Source organism: Oncorhynchus mykiss, chromosome 9 (genome assembly GCF_057628025.1).
Source record: "Oncorhynchus mykiss isolate SJ-2025 chromosome 9, ASM5762802v1, whole genome shotgun sequence".
NCBI classification, from domain to species: Eukaryota; Metazoa; Chordata; class Actinopteri; order Salmoniformes; family Salmonidae; genus Oncorhynchus; species Oncorhynchus mykiss.
The window spans coordinates 48,389,289-48,407,738 of NC_143030.1; the positions used below are offsets into that span (position 1 = coordinate 48,389,289).

The 18,450-nt window shown below is 43.3% G+C and overlaps 1 protein-coding gene across 12 annotated transcripts in view; it reads left to right on the top strand.

Moving 5' to 3' along the window:
* Positions 1 to 18,450, top strand: part of acot7 (acyl-CoA thioesterase 7) — a 73,928-nt gene that overhangs the window by 15,862 nt on the left and 39,616 nt on the right. For 10 of the 12 annotated variants that reach the window (XM_036988074.2, XM_036988071.2, XM_036988072.2 and 7 more), the window contains one exon: positions 10,047 to 10,203. In XM_036988074.2, coding sequence (XP_036843969.1) covers positions 10,047 to 10,203 — 157 coding nt within the window. Of the gene's footprint in view, positions 1 to 10,046; positions 10,204 to 10,280; positions 10,546 to 18,450 lie in introns of those variants that run through there. The other 2 variants (XM_036988077.2, XM_090184377.1) reach the window with 1 other exon arrangement.

Here is an 18,450-nt window from a genome sequence, read left to right on the forward strand (position 1 = left end):
TAGAAACTTCAGAGTGTTTTCTATCCAATACTACTAATAATATGCATATATTAGCATCTGGGACAGAGTAGCAAGCAGTTTACTCTGGGCACCTTATTCATCCAAGCTACTCAATACTGCCCACCTGTCACCAAGAAATTAACTGCCTTGTTGAGGGGCAGAACGACAGATTTTTACCTTGTCAGCTCCGGGATTCAATCTTGCAACCTTACAGTTAACTAGTCCAACGCTCTAACCACCAGATTACATTGCACTCCACGAGGAGCCTGCCTGTTACGCAAATGCAGTAAGAAGCCAAGGTAAGTTGCTAGCTAGCATTAAACTTATCTTAGAAAAAACAATCAATCAATCAATCATAATCACTAGTTAACTACACATGGTTGATGATATTACTAGTTTATCTAGCGTGTCCTGTGTTGCATATAATCGATGCAACACAGGGGGATGATTTAACAAAAGCGCATTTGCGAAAAAAGCACAATCGTTGCACGAATGTACCTAACCATAAACAACAATGCCTTTCTTAAAATCAATACACAGAAGTATATATTTTTAAACCTGCATATTTAGCTAAAAGAAATCCAGGTTAGCAGGCAATATTAACCAGGTGAAATTGTGTCACTTCTCTTGCGTTCATTGCACGCAGAGTCAGGGTATATGCAACAGTTTGGGCAGCCTGGCGAACTAATTTGCCAGAATTTTACGTAATTATGACATAACATTGAAGGTTGTACAATGTAACAGGAATATTTAGACTTAGGGATGCCACCCGTTAGATAAAATACCGAATGGTTCCGTATTTCACTGAAATAATAAACGTTGTGTTTTCGAAATGATAGTTTCTGGATTCGACCATATTAATGACCAAAGGCTTGTATTTCTGTGTGTTATTATGTTATAATTAAGTCTATGATTTGATATTTGATAAAGCAGTCTGACTGAGCGGTCGTAGGCAGCAGCAGGCTCGTAAGCATTCATTCAAACAGCACTTTTGTGCATTTGCCAGCAGCTCTTCGCAATGCTTCAAGTATTGCGCTGTTTATGACTTCAAAACTAACAACTCCCGAGATTAGGCTGGTGTAACCGATGTGAAATGGCTAACTAGTTAGCGGGGTGCGCGCTAATAGTGTTTCAAACGTCACTCGCTCTGAGACTTGGAGTAGTTGTTCCCCTTGCTCTGCAAGGGCCACGGCTTTTGTGGAGCGATGGGTAACGATGCTTTGAGGGTGGCTGTTGTCGATGTGTTCCTGGTTCGAGCCCAGGTAGGGGCGAGGAGAGGGACGCAAGCTATATTGTTACACTGGCAATACTAAAGTGCCTATAAGAACATCCAATAGTCAAAGGTACAGTGAAGGAAAAAAGTATTTGATCCCCTGCTGATTTTGTACGTTTGCCCACTGACAAAGAAATGATCAGTCTATAATTTTAATGGTAGGTTCATTTGAACAGTGAGAGACAGAATAACAACAACAAAATCCAGAAAAACGCATGTCAAAAATGTTATAAATTGATTTGCATTTTAATGAGGAAAATAATTATTTGACCCCCTCAATCAGAAAGATTTCTGGCTCCAAGGTGTCTTTTATACAGGTAACGAGCTGAGATTAGGGGCACACTCTTAAAGGGAGTGCTCCTAATCTCAGTTTGTTACCTGTATAAAAGACACCTGTCCACAGAAGCAATCAATCAATCAGATTCCAAACTCTCCACCATGGCCAAGACCAAAGAGCTCTCCAAGGATGTCAGGGACAAGATGGTAGACCTACACAAGACTGGAATGGGCTACAAGACCATCGCCAAGCAGCTTGGTGAGAAGGTGACAACAGTTGGTGCGATTATTCGCAAATGGAAGAAACACAAAATAACTGTCAATCTCCCTTGGCCTGGGGCTCCATGCAAGATCTCACCTTGTGGAGTTGCAATGATTATGAGAACGGTGAGGAATCAGCCCAGAACTACACGGGAGGATCTTGTCAATGATCTCAAGGCAGCTGGGACCATAGTCACCAAGAAAACAATTGGTAACACACTACGCTATGAAGGACTGAAATCCTGCAGCGCCCACAAGGCCCCCCTGCTCAAGAAAGAACATATACATGCCCGTCTGAAGTTTGCCAATGAACATCTGAATGATTCAGAGGACAACCTGGGTGAAAGTGTTGTGGTCAGATGAGACCAAAATGGAGCTCTTTGGCATCAACTCAACTCGCTGTGTTTGGAGGAGGAGGAATGCTGCCTATGACCCCAAGAACACCATCCCCACCGTCAAACATGGAGGTGGAAACATTATGCTTTGGGGGTGTTTTACTGCTAAGGGGACAGGACAACTTCACCGCATCAAAGGGACGATGGACGGGGCCATGTACCATCAAATCTTGGGTGAGAACCTCCTTCCCTCAGCCAGTGCATTGAACATGTGTCATGGATGGGTATTCCAGCATGACAATGACCCAAAACACACGGCCAAGGCAACAAAGGAGTGGCTCAAGAAGAAGCAAATCAAGGTCCTGGAGTGGCCTAGCCAGTCTCCAGACCTTAATCCCACAGAAAATCTGTGGAGGGAGCTGAAGGTTCGAGTTGCCAAACGTCAGCCTTGAAACCTTAATGACTTGGAGAAGATCTGCAAAGAGGAGTGGGACAAAATCCCTCATGAGATGTGTGCAAACTGGTGGCCAACTACAAGAAACATCTGACCTCTGGGATTGCCAACAAGGGTTTTGCCACCAAGTACTAAGTCAGGTTTTGCAGAGGGGTCAAATACTTATTTCCCTCATTAAAATGCAAATCAATTTATAACATTTTTTTCTGGATTTTGTTGTTGTTATCAAATCAAATCAAATCAAATTGTATTTGTCACATACACATGGTTAGCAGATGTTAATGCGAGTGTAGCGAAATGCTTGTGCTTCTATTTCCGACAATGCAGTAATAACCAACAAGTAATCTAGCTAACAATTCCAAAACTACTACCTTATAGACACAAGTGTAAGGGGATAAAGAATATGTACATAAAGATATATGAATGAGTGATGGTACAGAGCAGCATAGGCAAGATGGTATTGAGTACAGTATATACATATGAGATGAGTATGTAAACAAAGTGGCATAATTAAAGTGGCTAGTGATACATGTATTACATAAAGATGCAGTAGATGATATAGAGTACAGTATATACGTATACATATGAGATTAATAATGTAGGGTATGTAAACATTATATTAGGTAGCATTGTTTAAAGTGGCTAGTGATATATTTTACATCATTTCCCATCAATTCCCATTATTAAAGTGGCTGGAGTTGAGTCAGTGTGTTGGCAGCAGCCACTCGATGTTAGTGGTGGCTGTTTAACAGTCTGATGGCCTTGAGATAGAAGCTGTTTTTCAGTCTCTCGGTCCCAGCTTTGATGCACCTGTATTGACCTCGCCTTCTGGATGATAGCGGGGTGAACAGGCAGTGGCTCGGGTGGTTGATGTCCTTGATGATCTTTATGGCCTTCCTGTGACATCGGGTGGTGTAGGTGTCCTGGAAGGCAGGTAGTTTGCCCCCGGTGATGCGTTGTGCAGACCTCACTACCCTCTGGAGGAGAGCCTTATGGTTGTGGGCGGAGCAGTTGCCGTACCAGGTGGTGATACAGCCCGAAAGGATGCTCTCGATTGTGCATCTGTAGAAGTTTGTGAGTGCTTTTGGTGACAAGCCGAATTTCTTCAGCCTCCTGAGGTTGAAGAGGCGCTGCTGCGCCTTCTTCACGATGCTGTCTGTGTGGGTGGACCAATTCAGTTTGCCTGTGATGTGTACGCCGAGGAACTTAAAACTTACTACCCTCTCCACTACTGTTCCATCGATATGGATAGGGGGGTGTTCCCTCTGCTGTTTCCTGAAGTCCACAATCATCTCCTTAGTTTTGTTGACGTTGAGTGTGAGGTTATTTTCCTGACACCACACTCCGAGGGCCCTCACCTCCTCCCTGTAGGCCGTCTCTTCGTTGTTGGTAATCAAGCCTACCACTGTTGTGTCGTCCGCAAACTTGATGATTGAGTTGGAGGCGTGCGTGGCCACGCAGTCGTGGGTGAACAGGGAGTACAGGAGAGGGCTCAGAACGCACCCTTGTGGGGCCCCAGTGTTGAGGATCAGCGGGGTGGAGATGTTGTTGCCTACCCTCACCACCTGGGGGTGGCCCGTCAGGAAGTCCAGTACCCAGTTGCACAGGGAGGGCACTATGGTGTTAAATGCGGAGCTGCAGTCGATGAACAGCATTCTGACATATTCTGTCTCTCACTGTTCAAATAAACCTACCATTAAAATTATAGACTGATAATTTCTTTGTCAGTGGGCAAACGTACAAAATCAGCAGGGGATCAAATACTTTTTTCCCTCACTGTATATGAAATACAAATGGCATAGAGAAAAATAGTCCTATAAATACTATATTAACTACAACCTACAACCTTGGAATACTGAAGTCTCATGTTAAAAGGATCCACCAACTTTCATATGTTCTCATGTTCTGAGCGAGGAACTTAAACGTTAGCTTTTTTACATGGCACATATTGCACTTTTACTTTCTCCTCCAAGACTTTGTTTTTGCTTTATTTAAATCAAATTGAACATGTTTCATTATTTATTTGAGGCTAAATAGATTTTTAATGATGTATTATATTAAGTTAAAATAAGTGTTCATTCAGTATTGTTGTAATTGTCATTATTACAAATAAATAAAGACAATTTTTTTGGCCCTCCAATATTCGGTATCGGTATCGGCTTTTTTTGGCCCTCCAATATTCGGTATCGGTATCGGCTTTTTTTGGCCCTCCAATATTCGGTATCGGTATCGGCTTTTTTTGGCCCTCCAATATTCGGTATCGGTATCGGCTTTTTTTGGCCCTCCAATATTCGGTATCGGTATCGGCTTTTTTTGGCCCTCCAATATTCGGTATCGGTATCGGCGTTGAAAAATCATAATCGGTCGACCTCTAAAAACCTCTAAAAACATTTTCTTCCTATTTCAAGTTTGTATACACAGAAGCAATTTGGTTTTTCCTCAGTTGCTTACGACTCTAAAACCTAATTAAATGTAACATATTTGAACCAAAATTCATATTATATCGTAATCTATTATACAGAAGGAGTTGACAGTTTATAGTTGTGACCATGGAGATTCCAATATTGTTTGTTTAAATCTATCAAAAGTAGAGAACTTTACAGACCATTAGTGATCTCGTGGCACTACATGTAATGAGGACATGAATACGGGGTCCTTATGGTATAGCTGGCCCTGCTCATTCCTGATTCATTCAGCATTTTAAACAAATCTGACAGAGTTGACCAAATCTCCGGACACATCTTTTGGGAATCGCAGTTTTGAGAGAAATATTATTTAAAGTCACAGAGGGCTATTGCAAGAAACTACATAAGATAATTTTCCAGTTAATATCCATTATTGCCAGTTTTCTTTCATTTTAAACACTTTTTTGGAGAGTTTGAAATTGAGATCCTTTGCTCCAGACAAGGACATTTCCAAGCGAAGAGCCGACATGGAAATGAATAATATTTAAAAGCCAATATTTATCAAGAATCTCCTGCTATTTTCTGCTATTCTAAACATTTTGCCATGAGACTGAGAGAATATTTTGCAGTTTTAAAGCTAATTTACTGTAATTCTAAACATTCAGTTCATGGCTTTTGACGTGTTTATATGCTATCTGGGGGGCCCGACCTCTGGGGGGATCCCAACCCCCTCGATAAGGGTTGGAGTCCCCCAAAGCTCATTGGGGTGTGTGCTGTGTTAGTGGTCACATGGTGTTCCTCTATGAGAGATAAGATGGCCTCCGGTTTCATTTTCAGGGCACTCCAACATTCCTCACATACTGTAACTGAACCTGTCCCTCTAATTAACATCACATCATCTGCCCAGACAAAACGACTGTGTGTATGTATGAATGTGTGTGTAGGTGTGGGTGTGTTTGAAAGAAAATGGCTGTGTCCCAATACTGTTAACATGCATCCGTTCCTTCCTCCCTTCCTTGAGGGCCATATCTTAATACTCCACATTGTTTAACCCAGGTAAAGAATGCAGAGCAGACTTTGAATGAATCTTCGTCTAGATGCATTTCTAAAGAATTGGGAAGGGCCAATATTTGAGCGTGTTAATGTAACGTGTCATTGCTGGCATAATCTGAGCATAGGAGAAAGGCTCATTTAGAAGTCAATGCTTCTAAACTCAACAAAAAAAGAAACGTCCCTTTTTCAGGACCCTGTCTTTCAAAGATAATTCGTAAAAATCCAAATAACTTCACAGATCTTCATTGTAAAGGGTTTAAACACTGTTTCCCATGCTTGTTCAATGAACCATAAACAATTCATGAACATGCACCTATGAAACGGTCGTTAAGACACTAACAGCTTACAGACGGTAGGCAATTAAGGTCACAGTTATGAAAACTTAGGACACTAAAGAGGCCTTTCTACTGACTCTGAAAAACACCAAAAGAAAGATGCCCATGGTGCCTGCTCATCTGTGTGAACGTGCCTTAGGCATGCTGCAAGGAGGCATGAGGACTGCAGATGTGGCCAGGGCAATAAATTGCAATGTCCGTACTGTGAGACACCTAAGACAGCGCTACAGGGAGACAGGATGGACAGCTGATTGTCCTCGCAGTGGCAGACCACGTGTAACAACACCTGCACAGGATCGGTACATTTGAATATCACACTTGCAGGACATGTACAGGATGGCAACAACAACTGCCCGAGTTACACCAGGAACGCACAATCCCTCCATAAATGCTCAGACTGTCCGCAATAGGCTGAGAGGCTGGACTGAGAGCTTGTAGGCCTGCAAAAAGTGCCCTTCACTGACAAGTCGCGGTTTTGTCTCACCAGAGGTGATGGTTGGATTCACGTTTATCGTTGAAGAAATTAGCGTTACACCGAGGCCTGTACACTGGAGTGGGATCGATTTAGAGGTGGAGTTTCCATCATGGTCTTGGGCGGTGTGTCACAGCATCATCGGACTGAGCTTGTTGTCATTGCAGGCAATCTCAATGCTGTGCGTTACAGGGAAGACATCCTCCTCCCTCATGTGGTACCCTTCCTGCAGGCTCATCCTGGCATGACTCTCCAGCATGACAATGCCACGAGCCATACTGCTCAGTCTGTGCGTGATTTCCTGCAAGACAGGAATGTTAGTTTTCCCATGGCCAGCGAAGAGCCCGGATCTCAGTCCCATTGAGCACGTCTGGGACCTGTTGGATCGGAGGATGAGGGCTAGGGCCATTCCCCCCAGACATGTCCAGGAACTTACAGGTGCCTTGGTGGAACTGTGGGGTAACATCTCAGAGCAAGAACTGGCAAATCTGGTGCAGTCCATGAGGAGGTGATGCACTGCAGTACTTAATGCAGATGGTGGCCACACCAGATACTGACTGTTCATTTACAGTGCCTTGCGAAAGTATTCGGCCCCCTTGAACTTTGACCTTTTTCCACATTTCAGGCTTCAAACATAAATATATAAAACTGTATTTTTTTGTGAAGAATCAACAACAAGTGGGACACAATCATGAAGTGGAACGACATTTATTGGATATTTCAAACTTTTTTAACAAATCAAAAACTGAAAAATTGGGCGTGCAAAATTATTCAGCCCCTTTACTTTCAGTGCAGCAAACTCTCTCCAGAAGTTCAGTGAGGATCTCTGAATGATCCAATGTTGACCTAAATGACTAATGATGATAAATAAAATTCACCTGTGTGTAATCAAGTCTCAGAATAAATGCACCTGCACTCTGATAGTCTCAGAGGTCCGTCAAAAGCGCAGAGAGCATCATGAAGAACAAGGAACACACCAGGCAGGTCCGAGATACTGTTGTGAAGAAGTTTAAAGCCGGATTTGGATACAAAAATATTTCCCAAGCTTTAAACATCCCAAGGAGCACTGTGCAAGCGATAATATTGAAATGGAAGGAGTATCAGACCACTGCAAATCTACCAAGACCTGGCCGTCCCTCTAAACTTTCAGCTCATACAAGGAGAAGACTGATCAGAGATGCAGCCAAGAGGCCCATGATCACTCTGGATGAACTGCAGAGATCTACAGCAGAGGTGGGAGACTCTGTCCATAGGACAACAATCAGTCGTATATTGCACAAATCTGGCCTTTATGGAAGCGTGGCAAGAAGAAAGCCATTTCTTAAAGATATCCATAAAAAGTGTCATTTAAAGTTTGCCACAAGCCACCTGGGAGACACACCAAACATGTGGAAGAAGGTGCTCTGGTCAGATGAAACCAAAATTGAACTTTTTGGCAACAATGCAAAACGTTATGTTTGGCGTAAAAGCAACACAGCTGAACACACCATCCCCAGTGTCAAACATGGTGGTGGCAGCATCATGGTTTGGACCTGCTTTTCTTCAGCAGGGACAGGGAAGATGGTTAAAATTGATGGGAAGATGGATGGGGCCAAATACAGGACCATTCTGGAAGAAAACCTGATGGAGTCTGCAAAAGACCTGAGACTGGGATGGAGATTTGTCTTCTAACAAGACAATGATCCAAAACATAAAGCAAAATCTACAATGGAATGGTTCAAAAATAAACATATCCAGGTGTTAGAATGGCCAAGTCAAAGTCCAGACCTGAATCCAATCGAGAATCTGTGGAAAGAACTGAAAACTGCTGTTCACAAATGCTCTCCATCCAACCTCACTGAGCTCGAGCTGTTTTGCAAGGAGGAATGGGAAAAATGTCAGTCTCTCGATGTGCAAAACTGATAGAGACATACCCCAAGCGACTTACAGCTGTAATCGCAGCAAAAGGTGGCGCTACAAAGTATTAACTTAAGGGGGCTGAATAATTTTGCACGCCCAATTGTTCAGTTTTTGATTTGTTAAAAAAGTTTGAAATATCCAATAAATGTCGTTCCACTTCATGATTGTGTCCCACTTGTTGTTGATTCTTCACAAAAAAATACAGTTTTATATCTTTATGTTTGAAGCCTGAAATGTGGCAAAAGGTCGCAAAGTTCAAGGGGGCCGAATACTTTCGCAAGGCACTGTAGATTTTGACCCCCCTTCGTTCAGGGACACGTTATTCCATTCCTGTTAGCCACATGTCTGTGGAACTTGTTCAGTTTATGTTTCAGTTGTTGAATCTTTTTATGTTCATACAAATGTTTACACATGTTAAGTTTTCTCAAAATAAACGCAGTTGACACTGAAAGGTCGTTTCTTTTTTTGTTGTTGCTGATTTGACATTATTGGAGGTTTGTCCATAAATCTGCTCATACCAACTCTTGTCCGGTCCAGATGTGGCCTTGGATATGGCCTTGGATGTGGCATTGGGTGTGGCCTTGGATTTGGCTCCGGTAGTGGCCTTGTTCTTGCGCTGGCTTTTGCTTAGGTTGGAGTATCCTGTAAAACAGGTTTGGTTGGTATCAGAGAGAGCAAAGGCGTCTTGATCCCTGACAGATTTGTGTTGTTGACTGGTGAATGATAAAGGGAAAAGGAGAGGGTAGAAGGCTAGGGAGTGCTACATGGAGATGCAGTTCAATTTGAAAGTAGAATTGAATGAAGGTCTTTGGTTTGTCAATAGGGAAACAAGGAGGACGAATGATCAAATTCTCTTCAAATAGTTATGTAAGTAAACCTACCTGGTTTTGAGCAGATAGTCCGTATCTGGTCGTTGCACTAGAGATTGTAATAAACATTGACTGGACACAAATAGCCGTTCCCAGTACCTTGTCATATTTATACAGTCCACTAGGTGGCTCTCCAGGGCTGAGAACGTCTGCATGGATATCTTGAATGGGTAAAGACACCATTTGCTCCTTACATAGACAACCAAACATAACCATGAAAGTGTGTGTCTTTTTTTTGTCAGGCCATAAATAATTATATATTGTCACGGGTTGTGAAGGATCATATCTAACCTAGATGATGTGAAATGTTTGGCCATTGTCAAAGCTGGGAACCAGAACCTGGACTGAATTGCATCTCTCTCTCTCTCTCTCTCTCTCTCTCTCTCTCTCTCTCTCTCTCTCTCTCTCTCTCAGGATCGCTGCGCAGCGCAGCTGGCTCGCGTGGAGCGTACCGACTTCCTGTACCCCATGTTCATCGGGGAGGTGGCTCATGTCAGTGCCGAGATCACCTACGCCTCCAAACACTCCGTGGAGGTGCAGGTCCACGTGATGTCAGAGAACATCCTCACAGGTAACCATAGCGATAGTCCATTACACGTACCTCTTCCAATAAAACGTAAAGTGTACCCTCCTTCACACTCCGTGGAGGTGCAGGCCCACGTGATGTCAGAGAACATCCTCACAGGTAACCATAGCGATAGTCCATTACGCGTACCTTTTCCAATAAAACGTAAAGTGTACCCTCCTTCACACTCCGTGGAGGTGCAGGCCCACGTGATGTCAGAGAACATCCTCACAGGTAACCATAGCGACAGTCCATTACGCGTACCTCTTTCAATAAAACGTAGAGTGTACCCTCCTTCACACTCCGTGGAGGTGCAGGCCCACGTGATGTCAGAGAACATCCTCACAGGTAACCATAGCGACAGTCCATTACGCGTACCTCTTCCAATAAAACGTAGAGTGTACCCTCCTTCATGTCGATGAATGTCATCGAATATTCAAATGTAACACTTGCTGTCTGAGAGTGTGTCTGGCCACAACACTTTTGGACGACCAATTAGCCAAATATTGTACTTTGGAATTGGCTCTGGGTGGGTTAACGAATGACCTCATTGTGTTTGGCGGTGGTCGGTCACTAGGGGGCAGCGCGGCTTAAGTCCAAGAACAAAATGGAAAGAAAATACTTCCTATTGTGTTCTCTTGGACCCAAAATGAGGGCTTGACATCAATGTCGCTTCCGTTGACAGTTTACTTCTATGATGTCATATACGTGCTCAGTCGTGAATGGTATGGTTTTGTACCAGAATAATATTACCCTGCTGACATCGTCTGCACAGCACAATCAAATGCTTCAGAATGGAAAGACTTGGTGTTCACATGTGGTGACATTCTGGTGTAGTTATTTCACTTGATATGTTGGTGCTCCAGTGGTGTGAGTGCAGTTATCGTCTTCATATCTCATGGTTACTCCTCAATGAGCTGCACACATCAATCCCCTGCCTGGTCCCCAATTCATGATTTGGCATTATGTGTGGACTAGCTACTATGTATTGGGACATTAGCTGTATATCCACATTAGCTGAATATCCACATTCATGTGCATGTTGTTGTATGTATGTAATCTTGGGCTGAGTGGACATACACTGTAGACAAATATAGACTGCTGTTAGAGGTTGGATATTGGAAGGTACACACACGGCTAAAACGCACACACACACTTATGATTCAGGTACACACACACACACACAGACTCCCCGTGGATGAAAGGAGCGAACAGCACAGTGGCACGGCCTGACATGCTCTTCTGACCCTGAAATGTCAGCTGACATGACAATGCTGCGAATGAATGGCCAAGCAGTACTCTGATCATATCTGTGACCTCAACGGAAAGCAGCAGGAGACAATCCAATGTGCATCTTGGCCAAAAAGGCTGTGGCCATTAATTGTCTTTGAAGTAAACACACAGAATAGTCATGTATGTTATGAATGTTGGTGTGTTTTGTTTGGATCCTAGCATCGCCACAATGAATACACTGGACATTCCCACTAGCATGCTAAGCTGAAATAATGTACATTTGTGTGTTTTCGTTCAAAGTAGACTCAGCGAAATGAGGCAGATGCAAAAAGTAAACAGCATATTGGGTCAATTTCCGCAACAACTAAGAGCGTTGAAGCACGAGGCTCAACTTCTCCGCTGTTTTGGTACCCTGGGTACCACGCTGTGTACAGCCTGAAGTGAACCTGTGCACATGCTCAGATGCTGTATTTGACTGTGTGAGAGTGAAGTCCTGCATCACTCCCATCTCAATATCTGCGGTGCTGCTCATGGCAACGTCATTTCACTGAGTCTACCTTTAAGATCAATAATGGATCAGAGGAAAGAGAGCGAGAGAGAGAGAGAGAGAGAGAGAGAGAGATAAAGGGGGGATGAGAGAGAGAGAGAGAGAGAGAGAGAGAGCAAGAGGGAGAGAGAGGGGGATGAGAGAGAGAGAGAGAGAGGGGGGGGGGGGGTTAGAGAGAGAGAGAGAGAGAGAAAGGGGGATGAGAGAGAGCAAGAGAGAGGGGGATGAGAAGAGGAAACAAAAGTGTGATCCCCCAGGCGGCCGTTGCCACAGCAACAATGTTTCTCCGTGTGGCAGGAGCAGGTTGGGAGACGCGGGGGCAGAGCGATGAGGATGACAGGTGGAGAGAGAGGAGCTAGCTGATGCTGCTGCTGCTGCTGCTCCACACTGGCACAGCCAAAGACACCCTTCAGTCAGGGTCCTTCCTGAGGGGAGGGACTATAACTAGCCATGGGGAAGTCTATTAGGTCTGTCCTATGAAATACAATGGGCTGGAGTAGGCATTTTAACAAGATTGCGCTTGTTCATTTCCATTCATTCTCTTTCCTACTGACTTTGTCCACTAAATAGAATATAAGTATAACATTCTGAACACAAACAAATGCTAGCAATGTTTAGGATAGCAAGGTTTCTCCCTTTTGGCATGGGACATATTCTCCCTGTGTGTGTGTGTGTGTGTGTGTGTGTGTGTGTGTGTGTGTGTGTGTGTGTGTGTGTGTGTGTGTGTGTGTGTGTGTGTGTGTGTGTGTGTGTGTGTGTGTGTGTGTGTGTGTGTGTGTGTGTGTGTGTGTGTGTGTGTGCGTGTGTGTGTGTGTGCATGTGTGTGTATGTATATAGGTGTGTATGTTTGTGTGTGTGCGTGTGTGTGTGTGTGTGTGCGTGTGTGTGTGGGCATGTATGTGGGTTTGTGTATGCATGTGTGTTAATTTGCGTGTTTGTGTATGTGTGCCACTGTGTGTGTGCTGTGCCAGTGTTTGGCCCTTTAAAGGCTCCTGCAGGCCCTCGGGGAAGAGAAGCTAACGGGAGCAGACATTATTTGCTTCTGTCCTTTCCACTCAGTGTCAGGCGTCACAAACAGCGGCCTAGTCGGCTACAGACGCCGTGTGTGTGTGTGTGTGTGTGTGTGTGTGTGTGTGTGTGTGTGTGTGTGTGTGTGTGTGTGTGCGTGTGTGTGTGTGTGTGTGTGTGAGAGAGAGAGAGAATGTGCGTGTGAGTGTGTACCAGGGCTTCTGTGGACACACAGAAGCCCTTGCCTCTTTATCGCTTCTACATCTATGGCTGTTTTCACCAAGTGACATTTGAGATTTCGCCCTCTTGTGCCTCTTTTTTGACCATAGCCTCCCAAGCCGACTCGTCTACCTTGTTATAATTCCACAGTCCTATTCACTGATAGAAGTGTTGTGGTAAGGGTTTGATGGTTTTGTATATTCATAGAAAACTAGCCTCTATACTCTTCTTCCCTGGGTGACGGATAGACGGCTGGGTACTGGGTTGTGTGTGTTAATGTAAATGTGTGTGTGAGTGTTTTTGCTGGTGTGTGTATGTGGTGTGTGAGGGTGTGTGTGTGTATGTCTGCATGTGTGTTAATGTAAATGTGTGTGTGTTGGTACATATATGTACTGTATGTGTGAGGGGTGTGGGTGTGTCTGTGTGTGTTTGTGTGGTCACATGACTGGGCTCCCAGGTTCCTCACAAGCAGTCAGTGTGCATCTCGTCAGTGTGGCCTCACTCACACTCCCCCAGGGGAACTCTGGGTACTGTGTGCACAAGCCGTGATGATTTTCCCCGCAGGGTGGATCATCCACACACACACACACACACACACACACACACACACACACACACACACACACACACACACATTTTAAATACTTTACTTGAATCCACAAATCACATTACATCAAGAAAGATTTACACACGTCAAAGGTATTGAATACAAGGAAACTTAAGGATACAAAAAAAAACACTTTCTCCACAAAGCTAGGTTGCCAATATTGGCTGAAACAGAGAAGTACCTTGCCAGTTGCTTTGCTTTTGTCTCAGACAGGCCGGCAATGTGAAGGCCACGTACCGTAAGCCTACCTACGTGGCCAAGACTGCCAAATATCAGTGCCACCAACTTGCAAGTATATCCAAGGCTGTCCAAGCGTGAAAGAGGGGCTGGTATTTAAGAAGCCTTTCAGCAAAGGCCTGCTCCATGTAACAATCAAATGAGCAACCCACTTCCAAAATGAGCACCTCCCTCTGGCCTTCACCCACAACAACAATATCTGGCGTATTTGGAACACAGGAAAAAACACATTATCATCAACATCAAACAAACGCACAATTGAGCATAATTGTCTCGCATGTAAACAGTCACATCTCAGACATCCACAGGGAGCAGAGATTTACACTGAAGTTTTCACATCAGATGTAGCCTATCCACTACCAACTCTATAGGATGTTTGGCTAAATTCTCAGACAATAAGACTAAACACAATTCCTCTAGCGAGAAATACATTGTTGTGTGAATCATTGAGCATCAATCAAATAAGCAAATGTTTACTCCGTTCAAAAAGCTGTTACTTTAGTTTAAAGTACGCTGTATGATGACTAGATTTAATCCCCCCCTAAAGTATATTTATAGTCTATCTTCCAGCCCTCTGTTCTGTTCAGCAGGCCGGCAGTTCTGCATTGGCCTTAGCTTGGCTCACTTCTATGGAAAGTCTGTGGTTTTGAACATCGGATCAAGTGTTAAACGATCCCTGCTGTCCTGTCTTTGTACTTGGAACACAGTGTTCTGAAGAGCCAGTAAAATATGGATTATTTGGGGATGGAAGGGATAGAAAGTAAGATCTTGGGGCCATCTCTTCTGGGGTTCGGATTCAGAGCATTTAAAGTCACTAGGGATGGAAGACTTCCCTTGGAGAATTCCTAAGAATGGGATGAAGGATTGACTAGGGAAGGGGATGTGAATGTACTTTGTGCTTCAGACTAGTCAATTATAGTCTCCTCACCTAAGTGAACTCCGCATACAAATGTTGTTTGAATTAGGCCAGTCTGGGAGCAAATTTCTCTTCTTAGATTTAGCTCAATTTGAGCATCTCTTCCCCTTCAGTCCTCCAAAACAAAAACAAAGAAGAGTTTGTTTATTCCAAGGATTTGAATGACTTTGGTAGCAAGCAGGACTAAGGTAACACCGAAATGATCTTTTAGGGAACGGTAATGTGTTGACCAACAATGGTTGCATTTTGAGATCAACTGTGCGGGTGAATTTAGCGTGTATTGATGGTTTAACGAGAGATGAGCTGGCGATATTCTGGTGGCCATCGATGGTTGCAATAGGCCCGTCAAGACTACGACGTCATATCAAACATTCACTTATGCAATATTATCCATTTCAAATTTAGAGCCAGTGATCTGATAGCATTGCACTCCTCTCCCCATCGGTTCGAAAGGTCATGAATTGGAGTGGGAATCGCCTTCATTCGGATTCTTTCCCTCTTCCCTTCCCCTCCCACCCTCTCCCCTGCATTTCAGTGAAGAGGTCCAGTAGAGCTATTTATAGCCTAGTGTCAGTCTTGGTGAGCTGAGGATATGTAAATAAACCTCTGCTTCCTCATATGTGAGGGACTTCCTGGGTGGTAGAGAGCAGTGAGCTAACAAGGCCGGGTGAAGCGCGCCCGATTCTGCGCATGGTTGGCATGGCAACGCCATCTGTCTTCACAGCTATAACTTGGGCGTGAATGCAAGTTCCAAATGCAGTCTTTCTTGTCACAATTCCTCTTCCATTCAGAAGCCGCGCTACGTTTTTACAGCCTACTACTATGTGGTGTGCCGACCAAGGCTACATACAGCATGTAATGATGTGTGTGATGCTTGTTCCATTGTCACCTACTAAGTCTGTGTTTAGACAGGCAGCCCAATTCTGATATTTTTCCAATAATTGGTATTTTGACCAATCACATCTGATCTTTTCACATCAGATCTTTTTCAGAGCTGATGTGATTGGTCAAAAGACCTATTAGTGAAAAGAATATCATAATTAGGCTGCCTGTCTAAACCAAATATGTATATATACACTAGATGACTGATAGGGGGAGCTGTGTTAAAGCCACCCTGCCTCCATCTTGGCATCCCCACCAGTGTAAAACATATTTTAAAAGCTATAGAAATGTATTTGTTAATGTCCTCATTCGTTTTTGCCACATGTATTATATTACAGGCACCTTAAATGCATACTTTAAATTATATTGTGTGAACTAAATGTAAGAATAAAAATTTTAATTTAAGTATATTTTTGGGGATCTTACTAATGTTACTGTCCCCACTACAACAAAGAAATACTTAAATACATGTAATTTTGTCCTTGAAACATTTCTTTAAAATACTGTAGAGTTCTATTCATTCCTATGGAGGACTGCTCCTACAGGAGCAGAGTGCCAATATGGCCGACCGGTGGCGTCAAAGCCTCTCAATGGTCAATACATAGCATCAGCAATCCAGGGTTTATATACAGTGCCTTGCGAAAGTATTCGGCCCCCTTGAACTTTGCGTCCTTTTGCCACATTTCAGGCTTCAAACATAAAGATATAAAACTGTATTTTTTTGTGAAGAATCAACAACAAGTGGGACACAATCATGAAGTGGAACGACATTTATTGGATATTTCAAACTTTTTTAACAAATCAAAAACTGAAAAATTGGGCGTGCAAAATTATTCAGCCCCCTTAAGTTAATACTTTGTAGCCCCACCTTTTGCTGCGATTACAGCTTCAAGTCGCTTGGGGTATGTCTCTATCAGTTTTGCACATCGAGAGACTGACATTTTTTCCCATTCCTCCTTGCAAAACAGCTCGAGCTCAGTGAGGTTGGATGGAGAGCATTTGTGAACAGCAGTTTTCAGTTCTTTCCACAGATTCTCGATTGGATTCAGGTCTGGACTTTGACTTGGCCATTCTAACACCTGGATATGTTTATTTTTGAACCATTCCATTGTAGATTTTGCTTTATGTTTTGGATCATTGTCTTGTTGGAAGACAAATCTCCGTCCCAGTCTCAGGTCTTTTGCAGACTCCATCAGGTTTTCTTCCAGAATGGTCCTGTATTTGGCCCCATCCATCTTCCCATCAATTTTAACCATCTTCCCTGTCCCTGCTGAAGAAAAGCAGGCCAAAACCATGATGCTGCCACCACCATGTTTGACAGTTGGGATGGTGTGTTCAGCTGTGTTGCTTTTACGCCAAACATAACGTTTTGCATTGTTGCCAAAAAGTTCCATTTTGGTTTCATCTGACCAGAGCACCTTCTTCCACATGTTTGGTGTGTCTCCCAGGTGGCTTGTGGCAAACTTTAAACAACACTTTTTATGGATATCTTTAAGAAATGGCTTTCTTCTTGCCACTCTTCCATAAAGGCCAGATTTGTGCAATATACGACTGATTGTTGTCCTATGGACAGAGTATCCCACCTCAGCTGTAGATCTCTGCAGTTCATCCAGAGTGATCATGGGCCTCTTGGCTGCATCTCTGATCAGTCTTCTCCTTGTATGAGCTGAAAGTTTAGAGGGACAGCCAGGTCTTGGTAGATTTGCAGTGGTCTGATACTCCTTCCATTTCAATATTATCGCTTGCACAGTGCTCCTTGGGATGTTTAAAGCTTGGGAAATCTTTTTGTATCCAAATCCAGCTTTAAACTTCTTCACAACAGTATCTCGGACCTGCCTGGTGTGTTCCTTGTTCTTCATGATGCTCTCTGCGCTTTTAACGGACCTCTGAGACTATCACAGTGCAGGTGCATTTATACGGAGACATGATTACACACAGGTGGATTTTATTTATCATCATTAGTCATTTAGGTCAACATTGGATCATTCAGAGATCCTCACTGAACTTCTGGAGAGAGTTTGCTGCACTGAAAGTAAAGGGGCTGAATAATTTTGCACGCCCAATTTTTCCGTTTTTGATTTGTTAAAAAAGTTTGAAATATCCAATAAATGTCGTTCCACTTCATGATTGTGTCCCACTTGTTGTTGATTCTTCACAAAAAAATACAGTTTTATATCTTTATGTTTGAAGCCTGAAATGTGGCAAAAGGTCGCAAAGTTCAAGGGGGCCGAATACTTTCTAAAGGCACTGTAGTCTGCCAAATCGGAGGCAGTAAGGATACCAGGGATGTAATGTTGATAAGTGTGTGAATTAGACCATTTTCCTGTCCTGCTAAGCATTCAAAATGTAACGAGTACGTATGGGTGTCAGGGAAAATGTATAGAGTAAAAAGTACATCATTTTCTTTAGGAATGTAGTGAAGTAAAAGTAAAAGATGTCAAATATATAAATAGTAAAGTAAAGTACAGATACCCCCCAAAAACTACTAAGTAGTACTTTCAAGTATTTTTACTTAAGTACTTTACACCACTGAACATGAGGTGATGGTGGGGGATGAATGGCACGACAATGGGCTTCAGGATCTGGTCATGGTATCTCTATGCA